General features: G+C 34.9%; 1 protein-coding gene across 1 annotated transcript in view; it reads right to left on the bottom strand.

Annotated features, from left to right (window-relative positions):
- Positions 1-4,398: 4,398 nt before the first annotated feature.
- The window catches only part of LOC126884525 (uncharacterized), a 38,191-nt gene continuing 24,102 nt past the window's right edge, over positions 4,399-18,487 (bottom strand). The window contains exon 2 of the mRNA XM_050650467.1: positions 4,399-7,172. Within this exon, the coding sequence (XP_050506424.1) occupies positions 6,769-7,161 (393 nt within the window). The 5' untranslated portion in view covers positions 7,162-7,172 and the 3' untranslated portion in view covers positions 4,399-6,768. The remainder of the gene's footprint in view (positions 7,173-18,487) is intronic.

Below are 18,487 nucleotides of genomic sequence, written 5' to 3'. Positions count from 1 at the left end.
AATCAGCTGCATGGAGAAAAGAATATAACCCAGACCTATGTTGTCTCAAAAGATACCAATGCCAGACCACTAACAACTGCGAGAAGTGTCCTTGCAGACTTCCCACATACTCAACATCGTCCTGTGCTTATCACCGTCGGAATATCAATTCCAATAATTAGATCATATCCTCGACCCAGGTGGAATCTTAGAAAAGCAAACTGGAAGAAGTTCTCTAAACAACTAGACCAGACCTAGAGCTGGGTTTCTCCAACCAGCAAACATTATGAGTGGTTTGTGGGTGCAGTAATAAGAGCTGCCAAGGAAACCATCCCTAGGGGGTATCGCAAAGAATATGTGCCCGGATGGACTGAAACATGTGAAGACTTATACACGAAGTTTCTCGAAAGTGGTGACCGAGAAATAGCCGATGAGCTTTTACACAACATCGATACAGCTAGACGCCAAAAATGGATAAAGACTGTCGAAAACCTTGACTTCAAAAAATCAAGCCGGCAGGCATGGTCCCTGTTGCGGAAAATTGGAGGAGCTAACCAGCTGGAATCCAGAGAGTCTAAAATGTCTCCTAACAAGGTTGCCTCCCATATAGTATCTCTATCCAGAGCTCCACGAGATCGAACACATACTACCAACGTGAAAAGAGACTTAAGGGCATTAAAACAAATGAACGGAACGAACTCCGAATATTCAGCAAGAATAGGTACTTATTTCTGAAATCACACATGCGCTAAAAGAAATGAAATCAGGTAAAGCTTCTGGGTTTGATGGTATCCATCCAGAGTTCTTGATACACAGTGGTGCATACACGAAACAGTGGCTTGCAATGTTCTTTAATGATATACTTCAATCAGGTAACATTCCTTTCTCACTTAAGCGAACAAAGATAATTGCAATTTCGAAACCGGGCAAATCAAACGATAAGCCAGAAAACTACCGCCCCATAGCTCTACTCAGCATGGTATATAAACTATTAAAAAAGCTTCTCCTCAACAGAATTAGTCACAGGATACTAGAAAATGTCCCCATTGAACAAAGCTGGCTTCCGCCCTCATCGAAGCTGTACGGACCAAGTACGGATCATTAACAACTTTTATAGAAGCTAGTTTTCAAAAGAAACAAAAGACAGCAACAGTATTTATAGATCTAACAGCAGCATATGATACTGTTTGGATGCAGGGAGTAATATATAAACTGGCCCGTATTATCCCCTGCAGAAAGATAATTAACCTCATTGACAATATGCTGACAAACAGAGCCTTCTATGTTATAATGGGAAAGGAGACGAGTAGACAGATGAAACTTAAGAACGGTCTTCCACAGGGTTCTGTCCTTGCCCCTTTACTTTTCAGCCTATATATTGCTGACATGCCTGAAACCGAATCTCGGAAGTTTGGATATGCTGACGACTGGACCCTTGCAACAAGCCACCAATCTTTAGAAACTACAGAAATCACTCTCACGAATGACTCATCCATCCTCAGCAAATACCTTAAGAAATGGAGACTACAGCAAGTACTACAAAAACTGAAGTATCAGCTTTTCATCTCAACAACAAGCTGGCAAACAGAGAATTGCGAGTGTATTTTAATAACAAGCTGTTAAAACACAATAAATACCCGAAATACCTTGGGGTTACTCTAGACAGAACGCTCACATTCAGAGAACACCTGACGAAAACAGCAGCAAAATTGAAAACACGCAACAATATAATACAGAAACTCTGCGGCACTACATGGGGGTCCACAGCATCAACATTAAGATCCTCTGCTCTTGGCCTGATATATCCGGTGGCAGAATACTGTGCTCCAGTGTGGCTAAATAGCAGGCATATCCACCTGGTCGACACCCAACTAAATCGTGCTGTGCGTATGATAACAGGCACAATTAAGCCCACCCCTACAATGTGGCTACGTACCCTTAGTAATATAGCACCACCCAACCTACGCCGCGAACATGCATTGGTTAAAGAATATAACAAAATAATGGACAGTCGCCAGCTTCTAGTCCACAAAGACATCCCCGATATTCTTGGAAACCGTCTCCGATCCAGGTTACCCCCTCTACAATCTGCTCAAGCGCTGCAGCAATCCAACTTTGACTTAAATACCCGATGGAGAGAATATTGGGAAAGTAGGCTGCTTGTAGACGAGACAAAAACAAGCATATAGAGAAAATCTGCAGAGAAATTCAACTACATGCCGACACAAATAACACCAAGGAACTCTTTGATAAAGTCAGACTACTCACACGTAAATTCAAACAGAAATCTTGGTCTATCAAAGATGATGAAGGTAATGTACAGACGGATTTGGACAAGGTTATTGATGTTTGGAGGGCGTATTGTAAGTCTTTATACGCCAATGTGGACCAGATGCCAGCGGACACCCCGTTTGTACCTGACTGCCAGACCTCCACTTTCCATTCTCCTTCAACAGAGACACACCACACTAGTTTTGAATCTGAACCTGACATACTTTTTTCCGAGGTAGAATTCGCTTTAAAAAGACTTAAGTTAAACAAAGCAGCAGGATATGATCTCATTACTGCAGACGTCTTGAAGCATCTTCCGGAATGTGGAGTGAAAATATTACATCGATTGTGTAATGAAATATGGCACACAGGCGTTTGGCCTGAGGATTGGAGAAAGACCATAATCATACCTCTTCATAAGAAAGGTTCAACAAATAATTGTAACAACTACAGGCTATTAGCTCTAATATCACACGCCAGTAAGGTGATCCTCTACATACTGCAACGGCGTCTAGAAAACTTCATAAGTTGGCAAATAGCACCTGAGCAGGCTGGATTTGTAAAGAGCAGAGGTACTAGAGAACAAATCCTTAATGTAAGAAACATCATAGAAAAAGCCAGAGAATACCAGATCCCGATATTTATATGTTTTGTCGATTATACAAAGGCCTTTGATAATGTTAGATGGGACAAACTATGGAACATATTGACGACAATGGGTGTACCTAAACACTTGACTCACCTTATTAGCAAACTGTACCAAGATAACCTGGCATATATTCGAATGGACGGATACCTGTCTGACAAATGCACTTTGGAGAAGGGAGTACGCCAAGGATGCGTTTTATCTCCCTTATTATTTAACATCTATTCGGAGTTCATAATGCGCAGAGTCTTGGATGGTTGGGAGGGAGGAGTAAACCTAGGTGGTGTTAAGATATCTAACTTGCGTTTCGCAGACGACACTACACTTCTAGCCTCTACTCCAGAAGAAATTATTGAATTATTAAAAAAACTCGAGGAAGAAAGTGCTAAATTTGGACTCATGGTTAACTACAACAAAACCAAAATCATGGTTATTGATCGCCAACAACAGTTTCCTGAAACCCAAACTATTGCGGGATGCGAGGTAGTCTCATCTATGATATATCTTGGAGCTCTAGTTAACAACACAGGCAGTTGTGAACCCGAAATTAGAAGACGCATTCAACTAGCAAGAGCAGCAATGAGTGAACTAAACGGGGTCTGGCGTGATCGTCACATTACTATGACAAACAAAAAGAGACTCGTTTCAACTCTGGTCTTTTCCATATTTTACTATGCATGCGAGACATGGACAGTCAAAGAATCAGATAGACGACGTATAGAAATGTGGACATGGAGACGCCTGCTTCGAATTCCATGGACGGCTCGCCGTACAAATGTCTCGGTTCTGGATGAAATTAAACCGGATCAGCGTCTCTCCAGTACCGTTTACTCTAGAATTTTAAAGTTCTTTGGTCATATCCATCGGAGTGATCACAAAATGGAGCGGTTGGTGGTCCAAGGAAGGCCTCAGACTCAACGCCAACGCGGAAGATCTCCACAGCGATGGGCGGACATTACTAAAAAGCTTCTCAACAAAGAGTATACTGAGGTAATACATGTAACTGATGACCGCGACCAGTGGAGAAATATTATCAATCAAACTGTCCGAGCTGCTGAAGCCCAATTATGAACCACAACACATCTACTAAGATGTTAATGACTATGATGATGAGGACAGATCCGCATTACCATAGTCTACCGGACATCATAGGGAAACCTGGCGAATTTGAACGTCCCCGTAAGATTTGGGCAGCCCTTAATCGAATTCGAACAAACTGTGGAAAATGCGCCGACTCCCTCTACAGATGGGTTAAACTCCCCTCGCCTTCTTGTGACTGCGGCGCTGCAAGACAGACGATCAGTCACATTGTTCAGGACTGCCCACGCAGAGCATACACAGGCGACCCTATAGACTTTGTAATGGCAACCGAAGGGTCAATCAAATATATAAAAAAATTGGACATCTGTTTGTGATGCATTGTATAATGCATAAATCTAAATGTATTCTGTGATGTATTTAAGCCATACGCTAAATAAAAAAAATGAACTGAAACAAATAAAAACAGTATAGTAATAATGTATTTACTACATAATAAATTAATACAATTTATATTACTACGATTATGTTTATTCTAAGATCAATTTTACATTAAGGTGATACAGTAGCGATCAACAGGTAGCCAAAACGCGTTCCAAGGTTGCGACTGTAATTTTGAATATTTTTTCGAGATATTTAGCACACGTATTCGTAATATAATAAAGAATGGCGGTACAGAGCCCAATTTGAAAATTATATTAATATGGGGAAATTACTCTTTAATTAAATACAATATTAAAAAAGCGAGCCTGTACCGCCATTAAGAAGAACAAAAAAATACACTTTCTTCAAATAAACTTTTTTATCCGATGCCTAGATTTTGTGTCATTTTGGAACTACTAATGAAATAAAAAAATTTAGTAGTTCCAAAATGACACAAAATCTAGGCATCGGATAAAAAAAGTTTATTCGAAGAAAGTGTATTTTTTTGTTCTTCTTAATGGCGGTACAGGCTCGTTTTTTTAATATTGTATTTAATTACAGAGTAATTTCCACATATTAATATATTTTTCAAATTGGGCTCTGTACCGCCATTCTTTATTATATTACGAATACGTGTGCCAAATATCTCGAAAAAATATTCAAAATGACAGCCGCAATCTTGGAACGCGTTTTCGCTACCTGTTGATCGCTACTGTTTCCTCTTAATGCGTGAAATTAATAAACGTAATTTCAATTATAAATGTAATAAAAGTTAGTTTCCACATTAACAGAAATAAACAGAATAATATAATTTTGAATATACGGATTGTACCGTTACGAATTTGTATAGTTACGAACTGTCACCGTTACGAATTATCAGTTACCATTTGTGAGGTTACGAACTGTCGCGTTACAAGATGTCTCGTCACGACATACAATGTATTGCTAATAGAATAAAAAAGAATAAAAACGGAACTATTTCAAGATTTAATTCCTTTGTTTAATTTATTTGTTTAATTTTCTATAATAGTCCAAGAGGCAGCGCTGAAAAATTTCTCTGAATTTACTAAAGCTAAATTTTTCACAGTTAATTACTGTGATTGTGTCGAGAAACATACTGCGGTCGGTCAAGCGAAACGTAGAACAGGTGGTACTGACAGCATGTCAAAGTTGCTTACCTGCGGAGGTAATTACATCCATTTACTAAGGCTGAAAATCAGTACACACATTCTAAATTGAATATAAATAAAAGTTACATATTATAGTCAGTCAGCTGTATGACGGCACAGAGCCGGTCGGTCGGCCCAAATGAATTTACAGGGCTATTCACTATATTTTGACCCGCCTCTAAACTGCTTTATTTACAGAATTAGAAAAAAATGTAAAATACAAAACTTATTCAATTTTTAAATTATGATTTTTTGACATATATATCGTACTAGTGACGTCATCCATCTGGGCGTGATGAGTAATCGACTATTTTTTTAAATGAGAAGAGAATAGGGGTCGTGTGCTAGCTCATTTGAAATTCTATTCAATTCCCTATTGAGTATTATAAACATTAACATGATTGTTTATACAGGGTCTCCAAAAAAATTTTTTAATTAAATTAATTGTATAATTAATAATTCAAAAAAAAATTTGGACACCCTGTATAAATAATGATCTTAATGTTTATATTACTGCATGGAGAATTTAATAAGATTTCTAATGAGCTAGCACACGACCCCTATTTTCAGTTTAAAAAATAGTCGATTACGTCATCACGCCCAGATGGATGACGTCACTAGTACGATATATGTCAAAAACTCATAATTAAAAAGTCGAATAACTTTTGTATTTTACATTTTTTTCTAATTCTGTAAATAAAGCAGTTTACAAGGGGGTCAAAATATAGTGAATAATCCTGTACATTCATTGGGACCGACCGACCGGCTCTGTCCCGTCATACAGCTGACCGACTATAATAACTTTCATTTATATTCAATTTAGAATGTGTGTACTGATTTTTAGCCTTAGTAAATGGATTTAATTACCTCCGTAGGTAAGCAACTTTGACAAGCTGTCAGTACCACCTGCTCTACGTTTCACTTGACCGACCGCAGTATGTTTCTCTACACAGTCACAGTAATCAACTGTGAAAAAACTAGCTTTAGTAATTTCAGAGAGATTTTTCGGCGCTGCCTCTCCGTCTGTAAGGGCATGTTCATCTCGGGGACCAATTTATGTGTTCAAGTAAGATAGAATAAGAATAGTGGGTCGAATCTAAGTATTACCATTTATTTTATGTAAATTTTTGATGAAAATGTTATAATAATTCTTTTCTAATTTTAAAATTACAGCCAAAAAGTATTTCAATATTAGAATCAATAATTTTAAACATAATATTCATAGACGAAAACTGTAAATAACTATTCATTTAACATGATGTTTCCTTCATTATATATAAATTTCATTTTGTGAATAATATCAAACGTAGTACGCTCAACAGTTTCACACATTTTTTCCGAAGTCTTAACATCAATCTCTGAGGCAGTCCCTTTCGCAACATCCACTAGCAGTTGTTCATACATTTTAGTCATTTCTTCCAACACCATATCAGCCATTACCTTGATGGTTTCGGTGTTTTTCTTCACACGATCCATTTTGTTGTTTTCCATGGTTTTAACGAATTCGCCGAAGTCTTGCATTTTTAGTTTGAAGTTGTCTATTTTATTATTAAGCTTCTGAATTGTAATTTGAGGTTCTTCTTCGATTTCTTCCACTGTGGGGGTTGTTACTTTGACTAATTGCTCACCTTCCATTTTGTTTTGTTCTGAAAGAAAGAAAATACAATAATAATAAACTGGTATATACTTAAATGAAATGTACAAAATATTTTTGCTCCGGATTTTAAAGAACCGCTTGGATTGATATGAAATTTGGCATACACATACCCATAGCTAATATATCAACGAAAAAAAAAGTGATAGGGTGCCGATGTGAGCTTTTGCCCTGGGGTGAGTATCACCCATTCTCGGAGGTGAAAAAATATACGTTCAAGATAAGTCCAAAAATAGATAAATTGACTAATTCTAAGCAACTTCTTGTTCTATAGTTCTATAGTTTTGTTCTATATTTCACTAAGTTAATATTTTTCGAGTTATATGCCAGTGAATATATTTATTTTTCAAAAAAAAAAAACACGTTTTTAAATGGTTTTCGCAAATAACTCAAAAACTAAGATATCAAAAAAAATATTCTTAGCAAAAATATAGCTTATAAAAAAGAGAAAAAAAATGGTGTAGGTACGTATAAAGTCTGTTGTAGACCCAGTAGACACGGACTTGTAGCTAATGAAAAATAGGTTCTTATTGTAATAATAAAACACTGAAAACGTTTGTTCAAAACGGCAGAGTGCCTTTCTCAAGTGATTTAGATTACTATGGGTTTGCCTTTTTAAAGTCTTTAACTGAAGAGGTTGAGGAGTGGGGAGCTGTTTGTCTAGAGTTGGTCATGCAGAATTATACATATCTGTATTTTTTAATTTATTAATTCCCATAGATTCTAATAAAGATAGCGTAAGGCCTTTATTTTGAATATGCAGAATTTGAAACTGTTCATTAGAATAATGATTCTGATCTAGAATCTAGAAGGTGAAGTGCGTATGTAGAAGTGTCTGTTTTTCTATTGTTGAAAGCCCTTTTGTGTTCTGCTATCCGTTTGTCAAAGGTTTTGCCAGTTTGACCGATGTAAGTTTTCGGACAGTCACCACAAGTTAGTTTGTAAACACCACTCTGTAGTTGTTTTCTCTTTCGGCTCTTATTGTTCTTAATATATTTGCTTAAGTTGTTGTTAGTTCTGAAAGCTGGTGTGATTCCTTTCTTTTTTATGTATCTGGCTATTTTTGTTGTTATCTTGCCAATATTAGATAGAGCAGAACGTACTGGGTTCTTTCTGTAGTGGTGGACAGACTAATTTCAGGGCTTTCTTATAGAGTTTTGGTTTAAAATTTTGTTAATTGTTTGTTCGTTATAGCCATTGTTTACTGATATTTGTTTAATGATGGTCAGTTCTATCTCGAAGTTATTTTTTGACATGGGAATTTCTGTCAGTTTATGTATCATGCTATGGTAGGCTGCTAATTTGTGTCGTGTAGGATGGGATGATGAATTGTGTATAGTTGTGTCAGTATGGGTAGGTTTATGATATACGTAGAACTCATGTTTGTTGTGTAGTCTGGTAATTGTTACATCTAGAAAGTTTATGGGCTTATTCTGTTATGTTTCTATTGTAAACTCAATATTACTATGAAGTGAATTAATGTATGATAGAAATTGGTCAAATTCTAAATCGAATAATTCAACGTGAAATAACCAAAAAAATGAAGGTTCTTATTCGTCAAATTCTAAATAGAATAATTCAACGTGAAATAACCAAAAAAATGATGTACTTTTCGGGGAAAACTCGTCATAACTTTTTTACCGCGTTTAAAAAAAAGCTTTATTATTGTTTTTTAAAAAAAATGACTAACATTAAAAGTAAGCAAGTGACGTTCAAATTAAAGCTGGTCTCTTTTTTTGGTAAAAAAAATCGTGAATTTCTCCTCTCAATTAGCATCTCAAGCGAAATAAATCGTTACCGCTTCACAATTATGTATTGTTTATATGATCCATAAGTTCCACTGGTTTAAAGTGCTTATTTTTAAAAAAACATGGTTGTAAAAAAAATTTCTATAATTTTGAAAAAAATTTCTTTTTTTCAAAATATCTTAAAAATTATTAGGGATACCAAAGATTTCACACCGTAAAAAAAAGTAGGTTTCGCTTTTCTGAATATTTTGGATTTTTTGTCTTTCTGTATGACAAAAATTGGTTAAAATAATATGGCTGTTCAAAATTTGCATACGCTCGTGATTAGTGACTCGTTCAACTTTTAGCCCTTTTAAAAATAAGCCCTTTGAACCGATGAAACTTCTTATTCTTCGTTAAGTGCCGTCTCCCAACCGGAGGTTGGATATCATCATCACTATCTTTACTCCATCTACCGCTGCTCTGAAGAGTTCTATAGAACTGCATTTCAACCATTTCCTTAAATTCTTCAACCAGGACGCTCTCCTTCTTCCTATACTCCAGAGATACAGTAATGAAAAACAAAAACAAAATGTTTATCTAAAATCCCTACATTTTTGTATGACATGTTTTTTCGTATATCTTATCATTTTCGAGTTAAATAGGGAAAAGGAAGATTTTTAAGAAAATTTAAAATTACGCTCTATAATTTGATCTTAATGTTTTCAAAAACCATTCATTTTAAACCCGTCCAACTTTTTGAAAATAGAAATATCACTATAATAAAAGGTATTATAGAAGGAAAACAATGTATTTAAATTCTGGTGGATGAGGGGTTAAACATACTTCTCATTTTTTCTTAAAATACATTAGGGGAGAATGAATACGCGCTGCGAATGAATGGGAGAATACGCGCTTTTAAATAATTGCTGACACTGGCGACACGTTACCGACAATGCAGAGAAGAAGCGACATCGTTGCAGATGTTTATTTAGTATTGTTTGATTCTTGTGTGAGCATAGTAGACTTTTTGCAGTAATCATTATAATACACGTGGTTTACAAAATTCAAGGTAAATTGGTCCCAATATGTTTTTAAACTATTTTATGCAAACTAAACTTGACTACCCAGGCCCGGTCCCAGGGTGGGCGAACTGGGCGGCTGCCCAGGGCGGCAAATTTTAGAGGACAGCCAATTTTTGAAATTGAAGAAATAATAATTTAGGTTTTTAATATTATAAAAAATCAATATTATGAACAAAAGCGGCAAAAATGCCACTGTAAAAACTAGAATTAAGTAAGTGAAACAATAACAATTGCAAAGTTCGGAATTACAATTCGACGGACAATCGACAACACCGGCTTCTTCTTCATCGCATAAGAATAGTAGGATCAGAACTAAACTAAATTCACTGAAATTCACTAAAAATTAACTTTACTGAAAATGGATATAATAATTAGAAACATATGGCTGAAGCTTTGTCCAGCCACGCTAAGTCTCCAGTTCCTAAAGTTCAAAATTCAGAAACTGGTCATTGGAAAAATGTAATACAACGACTTATATCAATAATACAGTTCTTAGCACATCAGTGTCATCCAATGAGGGGCGATTCTAATAAACATTTTCATCAAAACAATGGTAATTTTTTTAAGCTTTTCGAGCTCTTTAAAAATTTTAATTCTGTGTTACAAGAGCACATTAAGGGAATAACTAATGGGAGTAAGAAGCAGCATCACTACTTGGAAAAACGTATTCAAAACGAAATTATTCAGCTCCTCCATGACTAAATCTAAAATAAAATTTGAAACTTTTTGAAATGAGCAAAGTATTATAGCATAATTTTAGATTGTATATCTGATATTGCTGGGGTGAAACAGATGGCTATTGCTGTACATTTTGTCGATTTAGGTTCTTGTTCACAAAGTGTTAAAATTGAAGAACATTTTTTTGGATTTGTGTCTGTAGTGGAAACCACTGGCTTGGGAGTTACAGAGTCCCAGAATGAACTGGGAATACCTTTGGAAGATATGAGAGGACAAGGGTATGATAATGGGGCAAGCATGGAAGTGAGGAACTTGGGAGTTCAAACCAGAATTTTGAAAATGAATCCTAGAGCATATTTTGTCCCATGTTCTAGCCATGCACTTAACTTAGTCGTGAATGATGCTGCTAAAGCCTCACAGTTTGCAGTTCCTTTCTTTTCCTTAGTGAGAAAATTTGCTATGTATAGCAAATGATATGGTTATAACGAATTCAAAATTTATGCACAAAAACATACACAAATATACTAGAGAAATGTCATCGAGAAAAGAAAAATCCATAATAGACTATTTCCTAATAAAAAGAAAAGACCTAAAGATGATAAAAGACGTAAAGGTAAAAAGAGAGGCTGAAATAAGCAGTGACCATTACTTGCTTATAATGGACCTAAGGGTGTACACACATAACACAACAGAAAAAAGAAAGAAGATAACTAAAGAAAAAATAAAAAGCTACAAATTAAGAGAAATAGATAGTAAAGAGGAATACCAGAAGAAGTTAACCAAACAGTTCGAGACTATAAAGGCAATTAACACAGGAATAGAAAATAAATGGAAGCAATTTAAGGAAATCATATTGAAAACAGCAAAAGAAGTATGCGGAACAACTAAAATCACAAACATATATTCGAAGAAAAGTAAATGGTGGACAGCGGAAATACAACGTAAAGTGAAAGAAAAGAAAAAAGTATGGAAAATGTATCTAAAAACCAAATCGGAGGACGATTTCGAAAAATATAAAATGGCCAGAAACGACATTAAACAAGAAATTAAAACGGCAAAAAAGAAGTCTTGGGAAGATTTTGGACACAAAATGAATGAAAACTATTTTAATAACCAAAAATTGTTCTATGGTACATTGAAACAGCTAAGACAAAAGAAAACGCATAGATTAAGAAACATAAGAGATACAGAAGGAAATATATTAACTACAGAAAGAGAAATAATGCAAAGATGGAAGCAGTACTTTGAAGAACTAACATAATGGAAACAATATCAACATGAAAGAGAGGAAGACATGATCGAAAATACAGAGGAAATGCAGCAAATAACAAAAGAGGAAATTGCAGAAGCCATTGACAAATTAAAATTGGGAAAATCACCAGGCCAAGATGAAATCACAGCTGAAATGTTAAAGCACATGAGTGAAAATTCAAAAGAAAAATTCCGAGAACTAATAAATGAAATAATCACAGCAAAGGAAATACCATCTGATTGGAAAACAGATATAATAGTACCACTGTTTAAGAAAGGAGACGCAAGAAATTGCGAAAATTATAGGGGTATTACATTGACAAGCGTTCCTTCCAAAATATTCAATAGAATAATTGAAAAAAGGCTAAGGGAAAAACTAGAAATAAAACTAGAAGAATCCCAGCATGGCTTCAGAAAAGGAAGGAGTACCCAAGATCTGATATTCATATTGAGACAAATAGGAGAAAAACTATTGATGAAAGGCAAAGAGATACACATATGCTTTATTGATCTGAAAAAAGCTTTTGATAGAATAAGAAGGGAAGATATATGGAAATGTTTAAAGAAAAATGGAATAGAAAAGGATATGATAGAAATAATTAAAGCCTTATATAAAAATAATAAAATAAAAATAAGGACTCACAATCAAGAATCTGATGAATTCTAGGCAAAGATAGGACTAAAACAAGGCTGTGTACTAAGTCCATTACTTTTCTCAATGGTACTAGATGACGCAATAAAGCAATGCAAGGAGAAATCTAAAGACATGATATTGGGAAAATGGAAAATGAACAATGTATAAATACAAGAATTACTATTTGCAGATGATATGGTATTGTTAGCTGACACGGAAGAGAAACTGCAACAAATAATAAACACTTATATAAAAGAACTAAGAAAAATGAACATGGAAATAAACACAGATAAAAGTAAAACAATGGTTATGGCAACTACAAAAAAAGTGATAAAAATTAAGGTAGCAGGACAAGTTTTGGAACAAGTAAACAGCTACAACTACTTAAGTACAATTATTGAAGAAGATGGTAAAATAGACAAAGAAATAAACAATAAAATAGGAAAATCAGGGACAATTTATAATACATTAAGAAATACGTTCTTTGGAAAGAAAGAGGTACCCAAAGAAGTCAAAACACAAGTGTACCAAAAAGTGGTTCGACCATCAATCGTCTATGGGAGTGAGTCGTGGACGCTAACAAAGAACTACAAAAGAAAAATCAAAGCTACAGAGATGAGATTCTTGAGAAAAATAGAAGGGGTCACATGAAGAAAGACAAAATAAGAAACGACACAATAACTCAAGCTCTAAAGATAAAACCCATAGAGACAATTATAGGGGAACGACAGTTAGGATGGTTGGGCCACATCCACAGACTAAACGACACAAGAATAACGAAAAAAGTATATGAAGTCAGAGTACAAGGGAAAAATAAAGTAGGTCGCCCAAGAATGAGATGGGAAGAACAAGTTAGACAAGAAGCAGAGAAGAGAGGACTGCAATGGAGTATGGTAAAACAATTGGCTCAAAATAGAACAGCATGGAAAAGAAGTATCAAAGAAGCACCACAAGATTAAAACATATGGACAGAAAAATGGGTCAAATAAGTAATTTATATTTATTAAAACTGTATTGTTAAAATAAAAGTTTTGTATAATTATTAAAATGTATTGAAATGTAGATATTGAACTAGTTGTAAACAGCCCAACACCGAAAGGTACGAATGGGCTTAACTGATTAAATAAATAAAACAATGGTAATTTTTTTAAGCTTTTCGAGCTCTTTAAAAATTTTGATTCTGTGTTACAAGAGCACATTAAGGGAATAACTAATGGGAGTAAGAAGCAGCATCACTACTTAGAAAAACGTATTCAAAACGAAATTATTTAGCTCCTCCATGACTAAATCTAAAATAAAATTTTAAACTTTTTGAAATGAGCAAAGTATTATAGCATAATTTTAGATTGTATATCTGATATTGCTGGGGTAGAACAGATGGCTATTGTTGTACATTTTGTCGATTTAGGTTCTTATTCACAAAGTGTTAAAATTGAAGAACATTTTTTTGGATTTGTGCCTGTAGTGGAAACCACTGTCTTGGGAGTTACAGAGTCCCAGAATGAACTGGGAATACCTTTGGAAGATATGAGAGGACAAGGGTATGATAATGGGGCAAGCATGGAAGAGAGGAACTTGGGAGTTCAAACCAGAATTTTGAAAATGAATCCTAGAGCATATTTTGTCCCATGTTCTAGCCATGCACTTAACTTAGTCGTGAATGATGCTGCTAAAGCCTCACAGTTTGCAGTTCCTTTCTTTTCCTTAGTGAGAAAATTTGCAACTTTTTCTCAGCATTTATTCATCGTTGGACTATGCTGAAAAATCATATTTCTAGTCTAACATTGAAACCTTTGTCCGAAACCATATGGGAAAGTAGGATAATTGATGCAATTACTCCAATTAGAGACCAAATTGAAGAAATTTACGATGCTCTTGTAGAAATCACTGTAAATAAAAATAACGATAAAATGGTTGCTCATGAGGCAAGCTGTTTGGCAAATCAAATCCGTGATCTTACTTTTCTTTGTCTTTGGTAATATGGCATGACATTTTACTTCACATCAACATAGTCGCATATGCAGAGTATTTATATGGGAGCGTATCAAGCTATCAGTTTATTAGAAAAATCGGAAATCCATTTTAAGTCTCTCGGAAGTGATTTAAAATTCCAGGGCTATTTGGCAGACGCAAAAGGGCTCATCAAAGTTAGAAATTGAGAATCCGAAAAGGAGGCTGAAGATGAAAGTATGGACCTAGATCCAGAGACACGATATAAAGTTGACTTCTATTTAAAAATTATAGACACAACCGTTAATGCATTAAGCCAGTGGTCGGCAAAGTGCGGCTCCGGAGCCGCATGTGGCTCTTTGGCTCCTTAGGTGCGGCTCTGGCACAAATATCCACGGAAAGCGCAATATTTTCTTCGAAAAAAACTTTGCCTATATCTTATGCTGATAAATTAGCTTTTATCAAATTTACAAACTTTAGCATTTGTCAAAAATCCTCTTAATGCTACGAAAATCGAGTTGAAATTTTCTTCTTTTGAAATTGGCAGTAATAGCTTTGAAGTACAATTTCTGCGTTTAAGAACAAGGATGCATGGCTAGAGTTGCACAAGTTTGACTTGAATGTGTGAACTTGACTTGAGTTTGACTTAATTTCAAGTCAAACTCAAGTCAATCCTCCTGACAAATAATTCAAGTCAAGTCAAACTGGTCAATAGTACAAGTTTGAAAATTCAAACTGTTTGTCAAACTAGTTTGAGAGAGTTTGAAAAATAATTTATTTAGTAGATATACTTTTTTGTCGAGATAGATATGTTAGTTGCCAATTAAGATAAGAACATTAATAATACAATGAGTGCCATATAAAAGTAACTTGATACAAGAAGCGATTATAGTTTATCGAATTATCGAAAACTAGTTCTGTAATGTAGCCCTTTATAGGGAGTTTAACAAATATACCTTTTATAAAGGATTTTAGTCGTTTTTTGTAATATATGGTATACAGCCAACTACAGGAAAACTTCTTCCTCGTGGATATGGTATATACTCGGCTTAACAAGTTTATTTGAGCATTTAATAAATTGAGGGGTCCGGCAGTAAAAAATGGTAAGTGGCAGTAAAGAAGTTTTGAGTTTTGATGTGTTGAATTAAAAAAATATATTCTTATATTTTTTATTAAAAAATATAAGAGTATGGAGCATGTTAAAACTAGCTGAATATGTTGTTAATACGTAGGCAAAATATGGAAAACCAAATATTTTTTTATAATGATTAATTAGAAAAGTAGGAAAATACAACTTAACATTGTTTACCTAAAATATTTGAAATAGTTTAACGTAAAGTGTTAAGTGGTGTTGACTTAAGGTGGTATGACACAATGTTAAAATTTATATAGTTTTTAGGTACAGTTACCGTCACTATTTCAAAACCAATCTTCAACTTAGGGGTATGTTCGTGAACTGTAGACTTTCTATTTTAATAGTATCTAGTTAAAATTTCCAAAGAAAGCAGTATATTTTTTATAACTGTACTTAAAGGAGTCCTTGTCATAACTTACGTCGTAACTTGTTGTAAAAATTCGTTTTGCATAATAATTTTTGAACTTGGGTAGAAAATAACTATCAGAAACGATTAACTATGCAAAAAGCTTTATTTTAAATAAAATTTCATTGTCCGTACTGCCATAATTTTTAAATTAACTGTACCTAAAGGTAAAAATTATTGTTAAAAGCTGCAATCTGGGGATTTTGTTAATATTACAGCAATAAGTTGGCATTTTTCTAGTGATAAATTAGTTCCGCTGTCACTTAATAGATGAGAAGATGAGTTCACGTGTCATTTAGTAGATGGCAGCAGTGATGTATTAAATGGCGACAGATGCGCGTTTGCCGGATTTTAAGAAAATCTGCAAACAATTGAAAACGAGTTGTATAACCACGGAAATACGATAAATCACGCGGTTTTGTTTAGAAAAGTGGCCCCTCCCAGTACACATTTTGGGCCTTGTTTGACTTTCAATCATGATTGTATAACGTCACAGTGTCTTAACAATACAAATATACATTTTTTATGCTTGAAACCGTGTGGTTATACAAATGGTTGAAAGTTAAACGAGGCTCAAAGTGTTTACTTGGGGATTATACTAGTTTTGACATAATACATAGATAACATAAGCTCTAGTATATATGTTATGTGGGGCGTATCTAAAAAACAGTTTCAGTTTTATTCACTTTCTGGCAAATTTAATTTTTATAGGGCCGCAAATAATGTATTGCTCGGATACAATTAGCGTCTCTTTGTAAAGACGATGACATCGACATTTTTACACACATTACACATGCCAATGACCTTTAGTATTTGTTGAGGCATTATCCTAATAAAAGAATTGTAGACAAAACAATATTGTATAGTCATTGATTAATTTATGTCAAATATTTCAGTAAGTGAAAAAAAATATTGAAATTTACTGGATTAATAATTAGATAAACCGACATGCAGACGATACAGTTGTGGTTGCTAGCAGTATTGATGAACTTCAGCATCTTATGGACAGGGTACCTACAAAGAGCGAGTAAAAAAAGAGAATTTAACCTTCAACAAAAATGAACACTGGTGAGCAAAACTCAACAACCTGCCAGACAATTGAAAATAAAAACCAATTCAACACGTACAATTATATGTATACCTATACAGTCGTCAACTCGAAATGGGATCAAACAAACGAAATACGATGTAGAATTGAAAATGCCAGAGTTACATTTAACATGAGAAATATATTCAATAATTGCGACATATATGTCCCACTAAAAATATGGCTGCTAAAATGTATTTCCAGTCTTGTTGTATGGAGCAGAGACCTGGACAATAACGGAAACATTATCGAAAAGGCTAGAGGTATTCGAAATGTGGGTGTACCGACGTATCCTCAAAATATTCTGGACGACCCACACCACCAACGAAGAGGTATTGCGCCGAATGGGAAAACAAAAAGAAATATCTTTCACAATTAAAAAACGAAAACGTGAACACCTCGGTCATATATTATGAGATATGATAAATATCGTATACTGCAGCTGATAATATAGGGTAAAATAGAGAGTAAACGTGGACCCGGAAGAAGAAGACACTCATGGCTTCAAAACTTACGCCAAATGGTTTGGACTAACATCGATCGAGTTATAGACACGCTGTAAACAAAATTAAAATTGCTATGATGATAGCCAACGTCCACAACGGACAAGGCACATGAAGAAGAAAACTTCCCGTGTTGTCATTCCAACATACAAATCAATGGTATCACCCTTTAGAGTTCCCAAAGCTTCATATACCTGAGCACAGAGCTAAACAGTCAGCTAGACTAGACCACTCAAAAAATGCTCTGTAACCCCAAGCTATCAGTCACAATAAGATTGAGAACACTAAAGTGTTTATGTGTGGTGTCTATTACTGTATGGCTGTGAGACCTGTGGTCTCACTATATTCGAAATGTGGATGTACCGCAGAATGCTAAGAATAAGCTGGACCAGCAAAACTACAAATGAAGAAGTACTGGAAATAATGAACACACGTCCTCATCTGGTCAATACAATCAAAATTAGAAAGACGTCATATCTAGGACACATAATGCGCCATAGGGAATTTGAGCAGTTTCAGGTAATATTAGAAGGCAAAATCGAAGGTAAACGGGGTATAGGAAGAAAGAAAAAATCCTGACTCCGAAACATCAGAGATTGGACCAACACAACAGGGAATGACTTAATCCATCAATCCCAGAACAAAGAGAAATTTGCCATATTGATCGCCAACCTCAATAGAGAAGGCACTTAGGAGGAGGAGGACAACGCAAGAGACCCTAAGAGGTAGTTTTCTGTCCCGATTAAACCCCGATTAGTGTAACTTGTGAAGTGGTTACGATTGATTTGATTTAAGATGATAATTAGGGGCTGATTTTCCCGAGGTTTTTTACCAAAAAAAGGGACCAACTA

This window comes from Diabrotica virgifera, chromosome 5 (assembly GCF_917563875.1).
Source record: "Diabrotica virgifera virgifera chromosome 5, PGI_DIABVI_V3a".
Lineage (NCBI taxonomy): Eukaryota > Metazoa > Arthropoda > Insecta > Coleoptera > Chrysomelidae > Diabrotica > Diabrotica virgifera.
The sequence above is the reverse complement of the archived record's forward strand: the minus strand, read 5'-3'. Positions and strand labels throughout refer to the sequence as shown.